General features: G+C 46.1%; 2 protein-coding genes across 5 annotated transcripts; both read right to left on the bottom strand.

Annotated features, from left to right (window-relative positions):
* Positions 1 to 2,624: 2,624 nt before the first annotated feature.
* On the bottom strand, positions 2,625 to 13,046 carry keap1b (kelch-like ECH-associated protein 1b). Of its 4 annotated transcripts, none has more exons than XM_037472407.2 (8): positions 13,027 to 13,046; positions 10,462 to 10,747; positions 9,518 to 10,293; positions 8,903 to 9,148; positions 7,297 to 7,973; positions 5,396 to 5,601; positions 5,094 to 5,270; positions 2,625 to 4,880 (listed from the first exon to the last, which is right to left on the bottom strand). In XM_037472407.2, the coding sequence occupies exons 3-8, from the start codon at positions 9,821 to 9,823 to the stop codon at positions 4,618 to 4,620; spliced, it is 1,875 nt and encodes a 624-aa protein (XP_037328304.2). In that variant the 5' UTR covers positions 9,824 to 10,293; positions 10,462 to 10,747; positions 13,027 to 13,046; the 3' UTR covers positions 2,625 to 4,617. The 4 variants fall into 4 exon arrangements, with proteins under 4 accessions (XP_037328304.2, XP_037328302.2, XP_037328303.2 ...); XM_037472405.2 differs by lacking the exon at positions 13,027 to 13,046 and adding an exon at positions 12,884 to 12,998; XM_037472406.2 differs by lacking the exon at positions 13,027 to 13,046 and adding an exon at positions 11,325 to 11,815.
* Positions 13,047 to 14,519: 1,473 nt separating this feature from the next.
* Positions 14,520 to 18,285, bottom strand: s1pr5b (sphingosine-1-phosphate receptor 5b). Its single transcript, XM_037470836.2, has 2 exons — positions 18,205 to 18,285; positions 14,520 to 17,124 (listed from the first exon to the last, which is right to left on the bottom strand). The coding sequence occupies exon 2, from the start codon at positions 16,865 to 16,867 to the stop codon at positions 15,638 to 15,640; it is 1,230 nt and encodes a 409-aa protein (XP_037326733.1). The 5' UTR covers positions 16,868 to 17,124; positions 18,205 to 18,285; the 3' UTR covers positions 14,520 to 15,637.
* Between the last annotated feature and the right edge of the window lie 55 nt (positions 18,286 to 18,340).

The following is an 18,340-nucleotide window of genomic DNA, read 5'->3' as shown; positions in this document are numbered from 1 at the left end:
ACACGCGGGCATCAGCACACATGTCGAAAAAAGGGAAATAAGGATCACAGCATAAAAGTAGTGAAATCAACTAGGGCTTTATTAGAAATGCCATTATATGACTTCACTTGTCCTGCAATTCTATTATAACGGTATGGAACGGTTGTGGATTCCAGCCTGAGAATCTATGAGAATTGAGGTTGGATTCAAAAGCATCAACAGGTGTGTGGTGGAACAGTGGAGGGAGATACCAGGAAGGCTGAAGTGTGGAGGATCCTCAGTTCAAACCTGCTCTCTCAGAAGGAGGGTTTGGTTGCGGTCAGGGCTTCCAACTGTAAACTTTGAAACAGTTTTGAGGTTTAGTAAACAATCCCAAGGTCTAATATGAGAAACGGACACAATGAGGCATGTGCTTGAATAGCACAAGGGAACAACTGAAGGGCTGCAGGCACCAACCGGCTGTCTGAGGTTGTGGGTTCATGCCCCTTCATGCAGACATCACTTCTGCTTTGAAAGAGTTTTGAGGTATTAGTAGCAGTCTCAAGGTTAAATACGAGAAACATAAAGTTAATTTGTGCATGGTGAGGTAGTGCAGCACAAGAGCAGAGGAGCTACTGTCCTTACCTTGTGGGTTTGAGCCTTTGGCTTTACTTCAGGTTTGAGTCGCAATCTCAAGGTTAAATACAACAAACAAAGGGTTGGTTAGTGTGTGGTGTAGTAGCACAGCGGAAGAGCTGCTGCCACAAGCCCTGCACTGCATTTGAAGGTTGTGGGTTCAAGCCCAGTCTTTGGTTTGAGCCTTTGGCTTTACTTCAGGTTTGAGTAGCAATCTCAAGGTTAAATACAACAAACAAAGGGTTGGTTAGTGTGTGGTGAAGTAGCACAGCGGAAGAGCTGCTGACATAAGCCCCTGCACTGCATTTGAAGGTTGTGGGTTCAAGCCCAGTCTTTGGTTTGAGCCTTTGGCTTTACTTCAGGTTTGAGTAGCAATCTCAAGGTTAAATACAACAAACAAAGGGTTGGTTAGTGTGTGGTGAAGTAGCACAGCGGAAGAGCTGCTGACATAAGCCCCTGCACTGCACGTGAAGGTTGTGGGTTCAAGCCCAGACGTGGAAATAGCATTTAAAAAGAGTTTTGAGGTTTAGCTCACATGCTCAAGGTTAAATAGGAAAATCAAAGTTGCCAAATTGTGACCAGGACTGGTAGTGTAGGGGTGACTGCAGGGTGCCAAAAGCCTCTGTGCGCACCGCCAGTGGGTTCAAATCCCACCCGCCAAGTCTTGAGCGGAGGTAGTAGTGGGGGCATTGTCCCCACTGGTTGTTTCAGAGAAGCGAACCCTAGGGGTTATGCAGAAACACAAGGCGCGTTCACTTGAGTTATGATGGCATTGTCAAGAATGATGAAGAATCTTTTGAAAGATGATGAATTGACTAAATTTGATGTTAATTGCTTAGCTTTTAGCACTTATTAGCCATGCTACGTAGCCTATAGGGTTCCACCTTTTTGACGGGAGAGAAGGCCGGGTGAGTCAGTAAAGATGAGCAGATGTGTCTCATTCAGTGGTCACACTGACATGAAACTTATTACAGCCTCTGAGGGCATTTTTCAAGACAATCACATGTTTGTCTACTTCAGGGCATCCTGTGGACAACCTTAAACTGACAGTCTGGCACAGTGTGTAGATTTGTTTACCCTTTTTAGTGCATCCACCCTCCAATTCTCTGTTACATTCAAATTCAACTCACTTGTGCCTTTGCAGGAAGGATGAATAGCATGGTTGATCCTCTAAGATGCACCAATCCGTCTCTGGGGCAATATCCCATTATGATTTTTTATAAATGTCAGTTACCCAAAACTAAAAAAGGATTTAGGAAGAGCCACCATGTCCCTTGAGGGTTGAATCCAGATAAGGTTTAAAGTTAATCTAATTAATTTCACATGGATTTTTATTTTTGTTCAACCAATTCCAGCAGACAAGTGTAGAAATAGCATTATTAGAAATATAGTACTTTCAGAAATTCAGGTAGCCTATAGGTAAGTAGACCTTCTGTGTTTTTTTAAGTAGACCAATACTTTCAAGTACATTCAGAACATTGGTTATTTTTTCAGACGTGGACTTAGTTACCCTGGTCCTTAAACCAGTCATCTGGTGCAGTGTGGGTTGGGTGTGGGTCCTTGTACTCGGGTCGGGCTAACGTCCACGCTAGCTGCTAATTGTTTTGCGTTGAGGTGATACTTGAGGCTCGATGCGAATTCCTTGTTGCACAGCTTGCACACAACCATGCTCTTATCGACGCTTCCATCCGTGTGTTTATTATAATAAGATTTCCCATTCACGGGGCCAAACGACACGGCCTCGTCAGCTTCTTCGTTCATGTTCACTGTGGTTTGTTGTTGTCTGAAGTCATGAACGCTAGTTGGTGCTCCAGTGTAATCGGTCCTCCGAAACTCATCCAGTGAGAAACGTTCCGCGGTGCAAAAAATAAGTGTAAAAATGCGTAAAAAATGTTTGTGTTATTTTTTGTGTAATTAATTAATCTTAATTCACATTGTAATTAATTAATCGTAATTAACGCGCTAAAGTCCCGGCCCTAATCATTTTAAACTGTCTAAAGAACTTAGAACTAATTTCACGACTAGAATAGTACAACAAACATATTTTACTTTAAAATGTATTGTACAGGGAAATTTTTGCTGTAAAAGAAAATTTACAAAGCAGACCTTTAACATTATAATTTGCATTCCAACTACTGACAAGAGAAAAATAAGTCCCTTTAGAAGTGAAGCACAAACATCCAAAATTAGCATCAGGCATTTCTACTTAGTTACAAGGCATGCTACTTATTGAAAAACACAACACCAGAGTCCAATGCAGTACAAAGCTGATGTCAGTGTAGAGGAACGAGAAAACCATACTGAACAAATAAATAAAAAAGGGAGATCTGAGATTCTGTACAAGACTTCTTAGAATATCAATGTACAAAAAACATCACTGAATAAACATTTTTAGCTTAAATCGCTGTTACAAATACACTTTTGTTATTCTTGTACAATGTGTGAGCACTACATTGCAACACTTCTCCTCTGAGGTCTGTTGGACGCAAGTAGGCGTCTTGTTTGTGTCAGTAATCAAGCTTTTCTAAAAACCATTTTTAAATGCTACTGTATTCCTATTCCTCTAAACGGCGTCAAAGCCCGTTTTTTTTTCGTTCTCTTGGCACTTCATACACCCAATTATACTGGATCAGACTCTCCGACACCCAAACAAGAAGCAACACAGCCAGTTCCAACGCCAGTAATCCCATTTCATGAACATACAAGTGGATATTAAAGAACAGATTTGTTACGATGCAGTTTTTTTTCCTCCTTTTTTCTCCTCCACAAGCAATTGAAATGATAAATTCGGGCCTCATATAAGAACAACTTGTTGACATACGAGTGATACGAGATCATTTGTGGCAATGAACTTTCTTTGGTATAAACTAAAGTCGGCGTTAGTAAGGCCTGTCGTGTGGATACGAATGTATAGACGAAATAAAAGTTAATAAATTTGCTCACCTTTACGTTGTTTTTAGAGCCCTAATTTAGAAAGCACGTGCCCCTCATGCCCAGCTTGTTTCTGCTGTTAAAGACACAAATCTAATAATTAATAACCACAGACCTTCGCGTATCGGGTGTGAAGTCAGACAATATTTCACTGCGTAGTCTCAATTTTTTTTATGCGTTTAAATATAACAGAATCACTTTGCCGTTGTTTGTCTCTGTGATGCATTGCTGCTTGTTTACAACTGTCAGGTGTCGTTGAGTTCTTTGAAAGGTGCCAATGAATAAAATTAATTAATATTATCATTAAGTGTACTTGTAAACAGATGGCCTTCATTTGGCTGAAATTAACAATAGTTTGCTGAACGGGACTTGGGACACATTCACGCAAACGTCACAGCAGAGGCTCAGGACGGGGAACCAGGAAATGCTCGTCCTTTCTTGTGCCTGTCTGCATTAACTGAACCAATTTTAACCAAACAGTGATTCTGTCGTTTCATCAAAGATCCTCTGGGCAACATACTGATGTCAGTAATGCCCACAGGTATTGTAATGGCACTTTGTACTCTACTGCCTGTGCTGTCAAATGCTATGTTTTTGTAGCATTCTCCTTTATAAATAACCTTTGCTTAAAGTGTTAAGAGCCAATGAGTCTTTGAATGTTTTAGTGTGCAGCCCTTTCCTCCCCGGGCTTAGAACATGGGAGGTGATGGTCCAACAGAACGCGCCACATGCAAAACCCCAAACTAACTGACCAACTTACCCGTCTAGAAAAGTGGACCGTAGGATGTGGGCTTACACTTTAAATAGATGGTCCAATGCGGACACTTCAATATTTATTCCATTGCAATTTTACAAGAAAGTTTTCATTATTTATTTTTTGCTTGTCCAGAACCAGTGAGGCAGCGTGTGGTGTTTCACTGTGGTCTCTAATTTGTTGTGAGGGTCTTTGTGTGGATTTGGTAAGACAGCGTGGCGTTTTGGGGTGCCCGTCCATCTGTCTATGTGTGTCTGTCTATGTGTGTGTGTGTGTGTGTGTGTGTGTGTGTGTGTGTGTGTGTGTGTGTGTGTGTGTGCGTGCCAGGGACAGCTCCATCAGTCCGTGCCGAAGGGCCCGTCGTGCCGCTGGTTGTTGTAGGAGCTGGACCCGCAGTGAGCTGACGGGTTGGCCGGTGACGTGGGGACACACTCCCTCTCACACTTCTGACCCGGTTGCAGGTCTTTCTGGCACGGCTCCATGGTAACGGCCACTCCAACGCCGCTCCGCCCGGATGTCATGTGAGTCACCTCCGACCACGTGTCGTTCTCGGGGTCGTAACACTCCACGCTGTCCAGGAACGTGTTGCCATCGTAGCCTCCTGTGAGCAGAACACTAAGAATCAGTCTCAAGAGTAGTTTTATTCTCTCAATGAAACAAGGACCACCTACACGCAGGAGTAACAAAAAGCTCACATAGAAACATGTCCCAGGATTTTACTAAGAAGTTTGGTATATTTCCAAAACAGAGTTCTTAGACATCCAAGTTTAAGTGTAGAATTTGCAGACTAAATAAAAATGACACTACTACTCACCCATTACATAGATGCTTCCATGTAATGCAGTGACTCCCAGAGCACTGCGCCGGTGCCTCATGGAGGCAGCGAAGCTCCAGGTATCAGTTTCCACATCATAGCGCTCCACTGTGTTCAGCTGGTTGGTGCCATCGTAGCCGCCCATCACAAAGATGCGATTCCCCAGAGAGCACACACCTGAGAAGGGTCAACGGTAAATTATAACCCACAAAATCAAAAGACCTTGCATATCCATGCAATACAAAAACTATGGACTAACTACTTTCTAGAACCACGGCCAACACTTTCTAGCTCTTCCTTACCTGCTCCGGAGCGCACAGTGTTCATGGCGGCCATGGTCTTCCACTCGTCCCTCTCGGGGTTGTAGCACTCACAGGAGCTGAGGCGATTGGCCCCGTCGAACCCCCCCACGGCATAGAGCAGCCGGGTGATGACAGCGACACCTACACCGATCCGCCGGGTCAACATGGGGGCCACCAGTTGCCACTGGTCCCGTTCTGGGTCATACCTGAACCGGGAACAAACATATTCATTCCCTATTTGAACAGAACCAAATTTGACCCAAGCACTAGCAACCTGGGCCCTCGTCGGCCCGGTGAGAGCTCAAAACAGGGCCGGGACGTCGCCAACTGCCTCTTAACAGCTGCCACTAACAACCCGCGCGATGTTACCCCGTCGCCTCAGCCTCTGAAATTCTGTGTGGGTAGGAACCGGTCAGCCTTATGTCACCTGTAGGGAGGCCAACACACTGGTAGCAGGATAATGGGCCACGTCTATGTCTCGGTTTCTCTGCACGGAATCGATTTGAGGATTATTTTATTTTTTTTGTCTCCAAAGCATGCGCTGGCGCCCGGTTACAGCTCATCCCCTATTCCACTTCCAGACTCCTCGTATCTGGTGACCAATCACCCCTCTCTTAGCATGCGACTCTGGTTTGGTGATCACAGGTGTGATCGTTAAAGCCTGAATTATTGTTGAGAATAGCACAATGTTTACAACAACCTTTTACACTAGCAGCAGGTGGAGCACTGTGGGTCCAGGTTCGGAACTGGGAAAGCCTCATGGATGTATTGGCCAGAATGCATTGGCCAGTCTTGTGTGCACAAGTGTATCCTGGGCTACATTGAAGCACTCACTCACTATGTTCATGTGCGTGAGAGACAGAAAAAACATTTGTGGTTTACGCTCATACAGATTTCTCTCTTTTGGTGACCTAATGATCACTAAAGAAAATCTATGTCAAGGGAAGTGAGATTCGAACACTGGTGAAAACAGGAAACATGAATACTCTCATTCTACTGCCAGGTGCTAACTGACGTGCTCACAGCTGTCCACTCGATATGGGATCACTCAGTGCGCATGTTGTGGCACAACAGCACTGCGCCTTCGTTGCTAAGATCCACTTTCCCCATCAATGAGTCACTTATAATAAGTCACATATTTTTGCTGAGTCATTGTGGTGTTCCTGGATAATACGTGGTGCTTTTCACAGTTCCACAAAGAACGACTAAAAATAGAGGCCGTGAGGAAATCGACTAATTTGCATGTAGGAATGCAGAAAAAAATAAATAAAAAAAAGACACAGTATATATCAGGGGTCCCCAAACTTGTTCCTGTAAGGGGCCAGATAACTTTTCCCTTCTCTGGAGGGGGCCGGGGTCAGAAAAAGTGTGACGATTGCAGTGGGTGCCTAAATGTAAACATTTAGTGTTTTCCCAGAAAGCCACATATAACCAAATAATAAGTATAACAGGTGAAGAGTTTGCATCCCTTGTTTTTATAACAACAAAATGTTGAATAAATCTTCCTCATTGCAGCTTTGTGTGAAATGTAAAACCCCATTATTACAGGAAGTGTAACAAAAGCTTTAATGTTCCAGTAAGTTACCCGTTCCTGCTCTTAGATTCTCATTAACCAGGAACAATAAAGTGAGCACACTCCTCTTTATGATGAATGCCAAACATTGGGCTTCAATTTGTCATCATCCACTGAATGTACGAACCAAGCCACAGAACCACAGTATGACACGTCAACGGGAATTTCCAAACCACCGGCACCAGTCATAGCACAACAGTTACACCTGTTGCCATTTTAAATACATAATGTATGAACAATAGATTGGGCTTACTATACGTGTGAGAAGTATTTGCTTTGGCCTCTTTGACCCCCCCCCTCCCCCCATCATAAAGCTGAATTTGCTTACCTTTCAACACTATTGTGATGAATGCAGCCATGTGATCCTCCGACTGCATATATCATGCCATCGATTACGCCCACTCCGATCCGGTTCCTTGGCACGCTCATGGGGGAACACGGCAGCCAGCAGTTGTTCATGGGATTGTAGCAGTCCAACGCATTGGAGTCCATGTTGCCATCGGGCGCGTTGTTCCTTCCACCCACAGCGTAGAAAAGCCCACTGATCACGCACGCTGCCAGGCCACTGCGGGGTACCTGCAAGTCAGCCAGCCGCAGCCAGGCTCCCGTGCAGGGATTATACGCCTCCAGGTAGCTGAGAGACTGGCGGAAATAACCCCCCGCTGTGTAGATCAGCTGCGGCACCTTTGGCGTTCTCCAAGAAATGACTTTGTTGGGCTTGTGGAGGGTGAGGTCCTGGAAGATCTGGGCCAGGTAGTCTTTGCACTGGGGGTCCCAGTCCAGAGACTGGAGCTGGGCCTGCAGGAAGTTGGGCGTGAGCGAGTGGCAGCGGACGGCCTGGAGGAGCGCCTGGACGTACGGCCGCCGGTTCTCCCGGTCGTAGCGAACCCAGGCCACGCACGCCTGGAAGACTTCGGACTCACAGCGCACATTGAGCTCGTCTCGGCTGATGAGGGTGACCAGCTGGCAGTGGGACAAGTTGAAGAACTCCTCCTGGGTCGCCACCTAGGGTCAGGACAGGAGATACACTTTAACAACTTAAAAAAAAGACAACAGATTTCCCTCCGCTCACTCCTCCCTAACCCGTAACATGAGCCACAGAATGCAAAACGGTGGTAGCTCCATCCTTACAACAATAACACCAGTCAGACAGGGGAACTCCACAGCTTCTGACCGGCGCTGGATGGATCTTGTTCTTTAACTCTCAGCGCTGGAACCAGTACATTAGTGACATCTAGGCTTGAAATAGTCAGTAGACTTTGTTTAAACAAATCAAGGTTTCCCTTGTGCAACAAATGTCAAGGTCAGATGTCAAGCTTATTAATAAGATGAACACTGGCATCCAGCTGTGAGCGCCGTGGTTGGTTTCTAATTCTTAGAAGCACGCATGCAATCAAACATTATACTCTTGGTGTATTTCATACGGAGAAAATGTTTATTAAAGAAGACGGGCAGATGTCAACTGTTCTTTTTTTTAAGACCTGAACCCCTGAAGGGTACACGTGACACACTGCCTCTGCCCTGTTTCTTATCAGCTTATCGAAGATCAAAGTTGAATGTCCCTTTATTGTTTTCCTGCTGCTAAGGTAAATACTTCTACTACTCATCATGAATCATAGTTATGATTCATGAGAATTGTCACACCAAAGGCTCCTGGCCAGCTGACACCGAAGAGTCAATCAGCGGCAAGCTAAACAGCTCTTTACTCGCTAACCTGTGTCTGTAAACGCCACGAATTGAAAGCTCAGTGCAGATGAATTTAGTCATGTGACTGTTCAGTAGTAAAAATATGACGGATCATTATATAATAAATCATAACAGACCTCAGCAGTCAACCACCCCCCCCCCCCCCCGCAACCCCTGCTCAGGTCTTTTGCGGCTTGTCCATCTACACAGTCAACTCGAAAATAAGTCCACCTTAAACTTGGCCGTACCTGGCTGAAGTTCATGTAGATGTACTCGCGGGCCTTCTGGTGGAGCTCCATGCACGCGATCTGCTCAGCAAAGTTGGCGATGCCGATGGCGTTGCTGGGGTCGAGCTGCTGGACGAGGAAATCGCAGCAGGCCTTGACCACGCTGTCTATCTGGTACATGACGGCGCCGTTCATCACGTGGATCACACACTTCTCCCCCACGGAGATGCTGGCAGTGTAGGCGAACTCTATCAGTCGCTCCATCACCTGGATGTGTGAGCCAAGGGGTGAAGAGAAAGAAAGGTTTGGGGGGGAGGGGGGCGGAGAAGGATGTACATTGGTGAGGTAAAGAAGTGAAACTACAAGTTGTCAGGCGATTTTTCCAGTGTATACGTGAAGGTGACTTTCAAGGAAGCATTTCACTAATATCAGCTTTATCAGATTTGTATTTTTAAACTGTACTAATAAACACAACTGGCAGATCCTAATTCTAATGTATCACAACAGTATAATGTGATTTATGGATGTCACAGCTCACCACTTTATCCCTGACTCACATCAAGTGTGCGGGCCTGCGTGTCCAGCAAAATGAAAAAACAAAGACGTGTAACCTGGAGGCGCCGCCGTCCAACTCACCCTGGGGTGGATCCCCTCGATGGACACCAGCTCCATCCCGCACTCCTTCAGGCCGTTGGTGAACATGGCCCTGAAGACCGGCGACGAGGAGGCCAACACCACCTTGTGGGCCTCGAAGTCCACCGCCTCCAGGTCCTTGTAGCGCACGCGCAGCGTGACGTCGCACAGCTGGCGCCCCGCGCGCAGCTCGTTCATGATGGCGAAGGCGGCCGCCGTGTGGCTCTCTAGCGTGTAGCTGAAGACGTGGTGGCCGTTGCGCGTGGACGGAGTCACCAGCGCTTTGCATTCTGTCATGCATTCTGTCATTTCCTACGCAGTCTCCCTCCCCCCCCCCCCCCCCAGGCCTCGTTCTCAGGAACAGCGGGCGGCTCTATGAGGCATCCTGGCGCCGTGCACGGGCGTGGCCGAAATCAAACTACTTTTAAGTGGCACTTTAGGGGTTAAACGGCAAAGCTGCGGGCTCGCCGGGCTACGCAAGATATTCCGTTTGTGTGCGCAAGACTTCACGTTCTGATGAGTGTGGACATGAAGATTCCCACGCTCTTTTCAGTACCCGGGTCGAGCCGTAGTGCTCATTATGGCATCACTAGCTGTCCGTCACGGATGGTTATACTCTCACATGTTGTTGGTCCAACACGATCAAAAACGTCTCGCACTCAAAGTTCCTTCGGCTGTGTCCAAGGGGGTCGATGGCAACACCAGGTACAGAATGTTCTATGACTGTACCAACGCAGCAGGTGCAAGAAGTTCCAATGTGCGTGTTGCTCTTCTTCCGTCTATTGGGAGGGAATCAAAATAAGAGTGTTAATCAGTCCTGACAAACCGAAAACAGAACTGTGGAGTTCTTCACTGAATGTACTCAGAAAAAAAACGAAAGTCTTGAGATATCCCCAAATTCAAATGTAAACATACTTTATATAAAACTGAACGCTTGCAAAACTCACCCTAGAGAGGGGGTCAGATGTATTGCTTCATTTTTATAACAATTAATAATCCCCCGAGTCCGCTACACTTGTGCCATGAGATGTTGGGAGGGTAGAAAAACAGGGTCGAGTGCCAAAAGTGTCGTAAGCGCAACTTGGGAGCCCACTGGAACCGGTCGGGAGGGAGGGGGGGGAAGGGGGTGTTTGGTGGCCTTCTCCGTAGGCGCCTTCCTCAATCTCAACCCAGCTATGGAATTTGTTTGCAGCGCTGCTGTGTTTACTCTGCAGCTTCTGGCTCAGCTGACAACTGGAGGGGGAAAAAAGGGAGAGAGAGAGCGAGGCGGCGTGAGTGTGTGTGTGCGTGCTCACACGGTGCAACACACTTTGAAACGGCTCCTAACGCACGCTTAACAAATCCAGCCAGCTTAAAGCAGCCGTGTACACATCTGATAAATACATTGTCCCACTTAACAAGTGCTCAGCACCAGTCGGCCTCTACCGACTCACACTCGCAAAGTTCATCTACGAGAGGACACTGTCCTCCCCCCGAGAGGCCTGTCACACCCCCCCCCCCCCCCCCCTCCCAGAGCGGTTAAGTAGAGAAAGCCCTTCATTTACAAAGTGTCAATCGCAACTCGGCACGTTACTGCCCCGCCGCAAACTAAGGACATTCCAAAAAACAGGTGAATGCAAGGAATGTTGAGGGGCATTGTCGGTTTCAAAAGACGACAGAGTGACTTAGACTAGAATTGGATTCAGCTGGTCAGCATGACGGAGTGTTTTTTTCGCCCGGTCCTGTGACAAATCCAGCTGGGGCCCGGAGCAGAGGCAACGAAAGCACACTCTAAACCGATTCCAACCAGACGCGGCGGATGAAAACAAACCTCATATTTGATAAAAGAACTTAGAGCAACGTAGAGCTGTTGAGGTCCAAGGGGAGGAACACCTCCAACGTCATCTTTCCAGAATAACAGAACTGCCATTCAGTGCAAAGGGCAGCCGGCAGTTGCTTATTGTCCATCTGGAGTTTTCAGAGTTACATAATAAAGCACACAGGAGTTGTATGTGAACACACGCAAAGTCTGGCGTATCCGCGCAGGGTCACACGCCTGGAAGCATCATGGAGCGGGTCATGAAGGCAATCAGCCAGCAGTAACATGAAGCACACGGAGATTCTCCCTCCAGGGTGAAATAGTTTCACAGGAAAACGCGTTGCTCAACAGTGAGACAGAAACTGCTTACAGACAAACAGGATCCGGAGCACTTTTGAACCGGCTGCAGATCTCACATACTTACTTACTTACTTACATATGATGCAATCAAAACACAATCATCAGGTTTGAAACTGGAATCGGATTCTCTTTCTATCAAAGAGTAGATGTTTCAGTCCTTTGATGTTGAACTTAAACTGCCAGTTTATGGATTAACAGCCAGGACATGTCTCGTAAACCAGCTTCACCAACAGAGCACATCTGAATATTATATTCAGAATCTGCAGACTATTTTATGAAAGGGATACGAATGTCCTGATATATGTCATGACATTAAAAACACATGATCAGAACTGGGAAGCTGGAATGGAATTAGAAAATGATTAAGTTAACATGAACAGCTATTTGATAGTGGGGTTTTTTTTCTTCATGTTGTCCATAAAGTGGTTCATTGTCAGAGGTTTCAGCTGATTGAGTCACAGCTGTAACTTAATAAACATTCAAATGAGAGTTATGAGCTGGGTGAGGTGGGCCGTGTGTCGTGGATGACAGAGTGGGGCTGTAGGTTAGAGAGACAGGCCCGTGGACGCCATTTAGTGATTTAAAGTTTAGCCCAGTGGTGCATGTCACAAACAGACACAAACAGACACACACACACACACACACACACACACACACACACACACCAGCGTTGAGCGGGTCTCACAGGCTTTTCCTCAGTGACTCATCGTGAACTCTTCACCGGGCAAACAGAGGAACGGTCTGTACCAAAACATGACCCAAAAGAGCAGCCCGTCCTTACGTAAACCCACATGCAATTAGACTTCCGCGCCATTACTGGAACATTAGGAGCTTTCACACAAAGCACCGTCCGCTCGCGCGGATGATCGTTCGCGTGCCCGTTTCCACTAGAAGAAAGGACAGAATGTGAAACACGCGTGAAAAGAGGACTCCCTTCGTGTTAAATCCTCGGGTTTGGTCATGCGACCAAAAGTGGACTCCCATTCATGACAAACATCTCGGGACGCCACCGATGACAAGTTAAACGTTTGGGAAGCGGAGCTGACAGCGAAACCGCCTCCTGACGCCGAAACAACGCTAATAATAGACGCGGCAACGTAACGGCTGACAGCCGCGAGCGCACCGGAGCTAACAAAGCGCCACCGGATGCTACAGCGAGCCTCCGCACAGCCGCACGGCAGCAACCAGCACCTAAAACCAGAGAAACTCACGTCGACTTAGTTCAATTCCTCCGTCACGGTCCGCCGAGCTGAGCGCCACATAGGAAGAAGTGTGTGCGTGTGTATGCGCGCTTGTGTGTGTGTGTATGTGTGTGTGTGTAGAGCGGGGGGGGGGGGGCGGTGTTGTAACTCACGGTGACTAAGCATTGTACCGGCCTCCTCTCGCCTTCACAATAAGAGCCCGCCTCTACCGCGGAGGACCCGCCTCTGTTGACGAGCAGTGGAGCTGAAGTACCTCCCGGAGGAGGGGGCTTTTATTGAGAAAGAACGGGCAAAAAGAAAGAAGAAAAAAACGAGGCCCAAAACAACTAAAAACTGAAGCTTCCACGTCATTAAATGCTGATGGAAATAATACGAACTACGACCTGCATATGAATCTGCTTACACGTGTTGAAAAATACATTGCTTATAAGAGCGGACAACTTAAGTACAAAAACGGACAATACGTAAGGCGGATATTTTATTACCTCAAAATAACAATTTGTGTGTGAAAGAGGAAATCGCTTATTGTCAAATATGTCAATCAGTTGAACACAGTACACAAAGTACTGGCAAACAGCCACAAGGTGGCGTTAAAAGCCAACTTTGACAGTACAGGTACAAAAAACCCCACAGCAACGTAGTCGTTCAAAATAAATCATTTTATTCCAAATGAGTCATGCAGGAGTGAGCCGCAAGTAATCATATTGTACAAAATTGTCAAGCTTTGTTGGGACCCATTGATTGAATTGATAACTAACTAAACCAAATAATAAGGACATATTCGAATCTCACATGGTCAGTTAAATTGATGCTGAAGTAAAACCTGATGTGATATGACAAGCATTGAATCAGCCTTCCCTAACAGTTTGTATCTCCAGTCAGAATATCGAGTGAGGTGAGGTTAGCCTTGGGGTACCAAAAGGACACTAGAGACTAGAGTCACACTGTCTGTCTGTCTGTTTAAAGCTGCAGTCACATGATCAGATTTACAATTGACTCTCATGAATAGGGTTTCTAATTATCAAGTCTGCGGTGGGAACTGTCATGGCAATTGACTTTCTCGCCCCATCGGCGTCAGGAAGCAAGCTGAGGCTTTTGGCCAACGGCAACATCTAGACGAGCGCCTGCACCCATTCAAATCATGTGTGTCCCAGTGCCATGTTGCACTTTTTATTTGAGTATGTTTATTTGTGGGTAACCGAGGAGTTAAAAGTGAAATAACTGGCGTGATTGGCACCAAAAGACTTTCCATAAGGATGAATGTCTTTTCCTGTTAGTGCCAAACGTCAGCATAATTCCCTAAAAAGAATAAAAGAGAAAACTTTAGATAACTGGGTTAAAAATGAAAGAATAAAATTGCGTGGTGCCAGTGCCGCCCTGAGATATGCACAGCTCATATGAGGGCTGTATGTAGGCCAATACCTTTACCAGATGTGAGAGACGGGGGCCGACTTCCTGTGGTGTTTCTCCAACAACTGTTCTTCCATTCAGACAGCCTCAGCTACACACAATGAAACGCACACACGCTTGTTAGACGGCAGGCAGTGTGTGTAATAACAAACCAAAAACTCCTCTGGAATTCTTTGAGAAAACATTTATTTCTTTTATGAAAAGAAAGTTAAAGTTTGCTAATCCTTTCTTGTTACAAAATACATATAATTTACAAAACAGATTATATAAAAGGCTTAAGAAATACAAAACTTCACTAAATCTTTATAAAAATAATGTCAGACTAACTTTGTAATTATGAAAAATCCATACCTTAAACAAAAAATGGAAATATTCGTGATGGATAGTGATGGGCAGTGATGCGGTGCTTGTATATGATTTATCTTACAAGTGCAGGCACAATATTTATCTTCAAAAATCCTACATCTGCATGATCATTAATTAAATTGGCAACTTTGTTTGTGAGTTGAAATCTTTAAAATAGCCACCTTTTTTAAGGTTTATACGTACAAGTACTGCATTTGCAGCTGATTGATTTTCAGCTAAACCATCAGCAAACCATCAGCATGTCATTATGGAAAGAAATCCCCTGTTAACCGAAAAAACCCACAACATGACATTTTATTGTTTGTATTGCTGTTGCAGTTTTCCTTCAGATACCAGGCTGACATTTAAGGACAACAGAAACCAAACCCCAATGAGTTTAAGAGGGTTGACTGTGGTGACATCGCTCTTTCTCTCTCTTTCCTGTTGTCGCTCAGCCTCCCTGCATCACACATGTGTCCCTGTGCCTCGCACAACTCCATCTCAACAAATCTGACACACCGCGATTGCTTCGAACCGGTGGAGTCCAGGCGAGACGTATTTGTGCTGCATTCAAGGCACTTCAATGGGGAAACCCATCATTAACACAGAAAATGTTCATTTTTTCAGTCATTACAGTCTTTGGGGTTAACAGACGTCATCTTACGGTAGAACCAAAATTGCAGATGAGGCTGCTTCTCCATTCATTGTAATATTTCAGTGCAAAGTAGTAAAAGAAAGTGTGTCTATTTGTTCACTTTTGGGTGGCATTCCTCTTGTGTGACCATCTCACAATGAAATTCTGCACCACTCCTGACTTGGTGAGGTGAGTCAGTGTCCAAACAAGAAAGGCTTGTGCCTCCAGAATGTTTAACACACACTGTGTTTCTGCCAATGCTCCAAAATGACAACAGGTCCGTACTGCTTCCTCCTTATAGAAGATGTGGTACATGTTGTGTTCTCGGGGGGGTGAGCCCTGTTCACGCACCTAGACTCAGTCAGTCACAGTCTTTATGACTTGAAGAGCTTGGGGTAAAGGGCCTTAATGGGAGATGAGTTGGTGATAACGTTCCCAGAGGAAATGGTCGTCTCCATTCCCACCTCCAACTTCTGGGCTGTCACCTCAGATTTACTAAAACTGCACTCCAGGAACGGCATCCCAATCTTCTTCACCTGGCCGTCTCGGGTCATCAGACACGGCCGACAGAGCAGCCGCAGAATGGCTCTCCTCATGTCCTTGCTGGTCAGAGTGTAGATGATCGGGTTGAGCAGCGAGTTGACCATGGCCACTCCCAGGAAGTAATCTGCCTTGTAGAGCAGGGGACAGCTGCGGTTGGGGCAGAAAAAATCAAGGAGGAGCAGGACGAAGAGGGGCAGCCAGCAGGCGATGAAGACGCCCAGCACGATGGTGACCGTCTTGAGGAGGGCGATGTACTTCTGCGACTTCCTCGCCAAGCCCTTCCTCACGCTGCCCGACAGGCCCAGCCGCTGGCGCTGCGTGTTGGTGCGCACAATGCGGAACACTCTGGCGTAGAGGACCACAATGGCCAGGAGCACCGCGCTGAACACGGACACGCAGCCGAGGATGTAGCTCTTGGCATAAAGGGGGAGGACCGTCGAACACTGGTCCAGTCTGCGGATGCAGTTCCACCCCAAAATCGGGAGAACCCCCAGAAACCCCGCCAAGGCCCAACTTGCACCAATCAGGGCCAGCATCCGTCCCCGCTTCGCCCCGTGGTAGGGCCTCATGGTCACCATAGTAACATGGCGTTCAATTGCAATGGCCAGTAGACTAATGATAGAGGCGGCCAAAGTGATGAAGACCCCCCCCTCCCTGAGGAACCATAGCAACGGCGTCAGTTTCAACGTATTGTGTCCGGACATGAGGATGTTGGCCATGTATGTAATCCCGGCCAGCAGATCGGAGAGAGTCAGGTTGCCCAGCAGGTAGTACATGGGCAGGTGGAACTTCTTGTTCCTCCAAATAGCGATGAGAACCACAGCGTTCTCCAGGACAATGAGGAGACACACGACCAGGAATGCAATGCTCTCGGGCTTGAGGTCTTCGCGGAAGCGGTCTTTCTTCAGCTTTCCGGTGTAGTTGTAATGCTGCACGAGGACCGAGTTGTCCTGGTACTCCAAGAAGAACTGCTTGTAGCTGGGAGAGGAGACGTTGGGGACGGTGTGGATGACGGGCGTACACGGGGGAGTCCCCACGTGAGCAGAACTGGAAGCCTCCATTATTTATGATGCTTTTCTTCTATTCTGCCTGCAGTCGGTGGCTATAAAGTCCTTTTCGTTGACATACTTTTGGCTGCGCTGTGATGAATTTGTCCCAGTGCAAACAAACAAGACACACAGCAGAATGTCTGAGCTCCTTCAATAAAGGAAGGGATTACATTAAGTTGATACAGCGTTTATCCCCCGATTCTCTTGGTTTTTCTCTTCTGCCAGAGGACGGTGCTCTTGAGCTCTGCTTGTCCTGGTTACAGGTCACGCTGCAGAAAGACATAGGGAACAAGCATGAGAAGGATGGTAAGAAAGGACCATAGAACCACAATTAGCCGAAAACCATGATCCTTAAAGATAAACCTCGAAAACATCACACACTTAAATTAAAATGTAAAATGCACACATTGCGTTGCGCTGACATTTAAGAAACGTTGGCACATAAAAAGTTATGAGTCAATCAAACTTCCACATGAAAGCAAAGCGTAGGCTGGTGATGTGGGTTCCGATGCAGTGTGTGTCTGCATCTCTTCCTGAACGCAGTAAACATATATGGAAACATACATATTTAGATAAGTTAAATGCATACCGGTATATTCCTCTAACATTTGCGTATTCATTTTGACGATATGAAACTTGAACTAGTCATGATCTCACAAACGTGATACAAAAGGACAGAGGGATCATTTTTAAATCAAAAACTCTGCCTTTCTAACTTTCTAAAGTGTGTGTCAGTCACATTGAGGTTGTTAGACAGAAAATATGTACTAAATTTTAGTGCACATACAGCTGCTTCACAATTCTCCCTTCACAGCACAGATTATGTGTGTTTAAAGTCTCCCGCACCTGCAAATAATCTTAAACAGAACGGGCAAAGATGATGACACTTGAGAAACATATATATATATATATACGTAATATACATACATAAATATGTTAAAGCTCACCATGTTAATGTAGAAAACAATCAGAGTTGCTTTCCTTTGAGTCTCTGTCGTGAGAGGGAATGATTCTGTGGCCTTTTGAGTCATATGTTAACATTTACCAAATGGTCTGAAGATTTTAACGCATTCAATCCGCTGCCAAGAATTTGGGAAATTAAAATGACTTGTTACCACAGCTGGGTGTTCCCTCAATAGAACAGATAGAAATATGATGATGATCACAAGAATTAGCATTTCTGCTTAGAATAATTCGTGCCGTAAAGCCGTAGATCGATTCAAACATCACAAACAACCCTTTACTTTCTATTAGAAAAACATGAAACACATACAACAATGCAAACGAAGCTCATGATGACGTCATCCGTCACACACTGAATGAAGAGAAGAGAATCACTAAGAAGTTACCTTTGAATCGATCCCGAGCTGGCGTTTATCCCCTCATCTGCCCTCACAGGAGAATCACCACAGAGTCACAGTCAAACTGACGGGGCAGAGGCAGAGAGCGGAGCCCTCAGCTGAAACATGCAACAGCTAAAGGGGG

This window comes from Pungitius pungitius, chromosome 9 (assembly GCF_949316345.1).
Source record: "Pungitius pungitius chromosome 9, fPunPun2.1, whole genome shotgun sequence".
In the NCBI taxonomy this organism is placed as follows: Eukaryota; Metazoa; Chordata; class Actinopteri; order Perciformes; family Gasterosteidae; genus Pungitius; species Pungitius pungitius.
The sequence above is the reverse complement of the archived record's forward strand: the minus strand, read 5'-3'. Positions and strand labels throughout refer to the sequence as shown.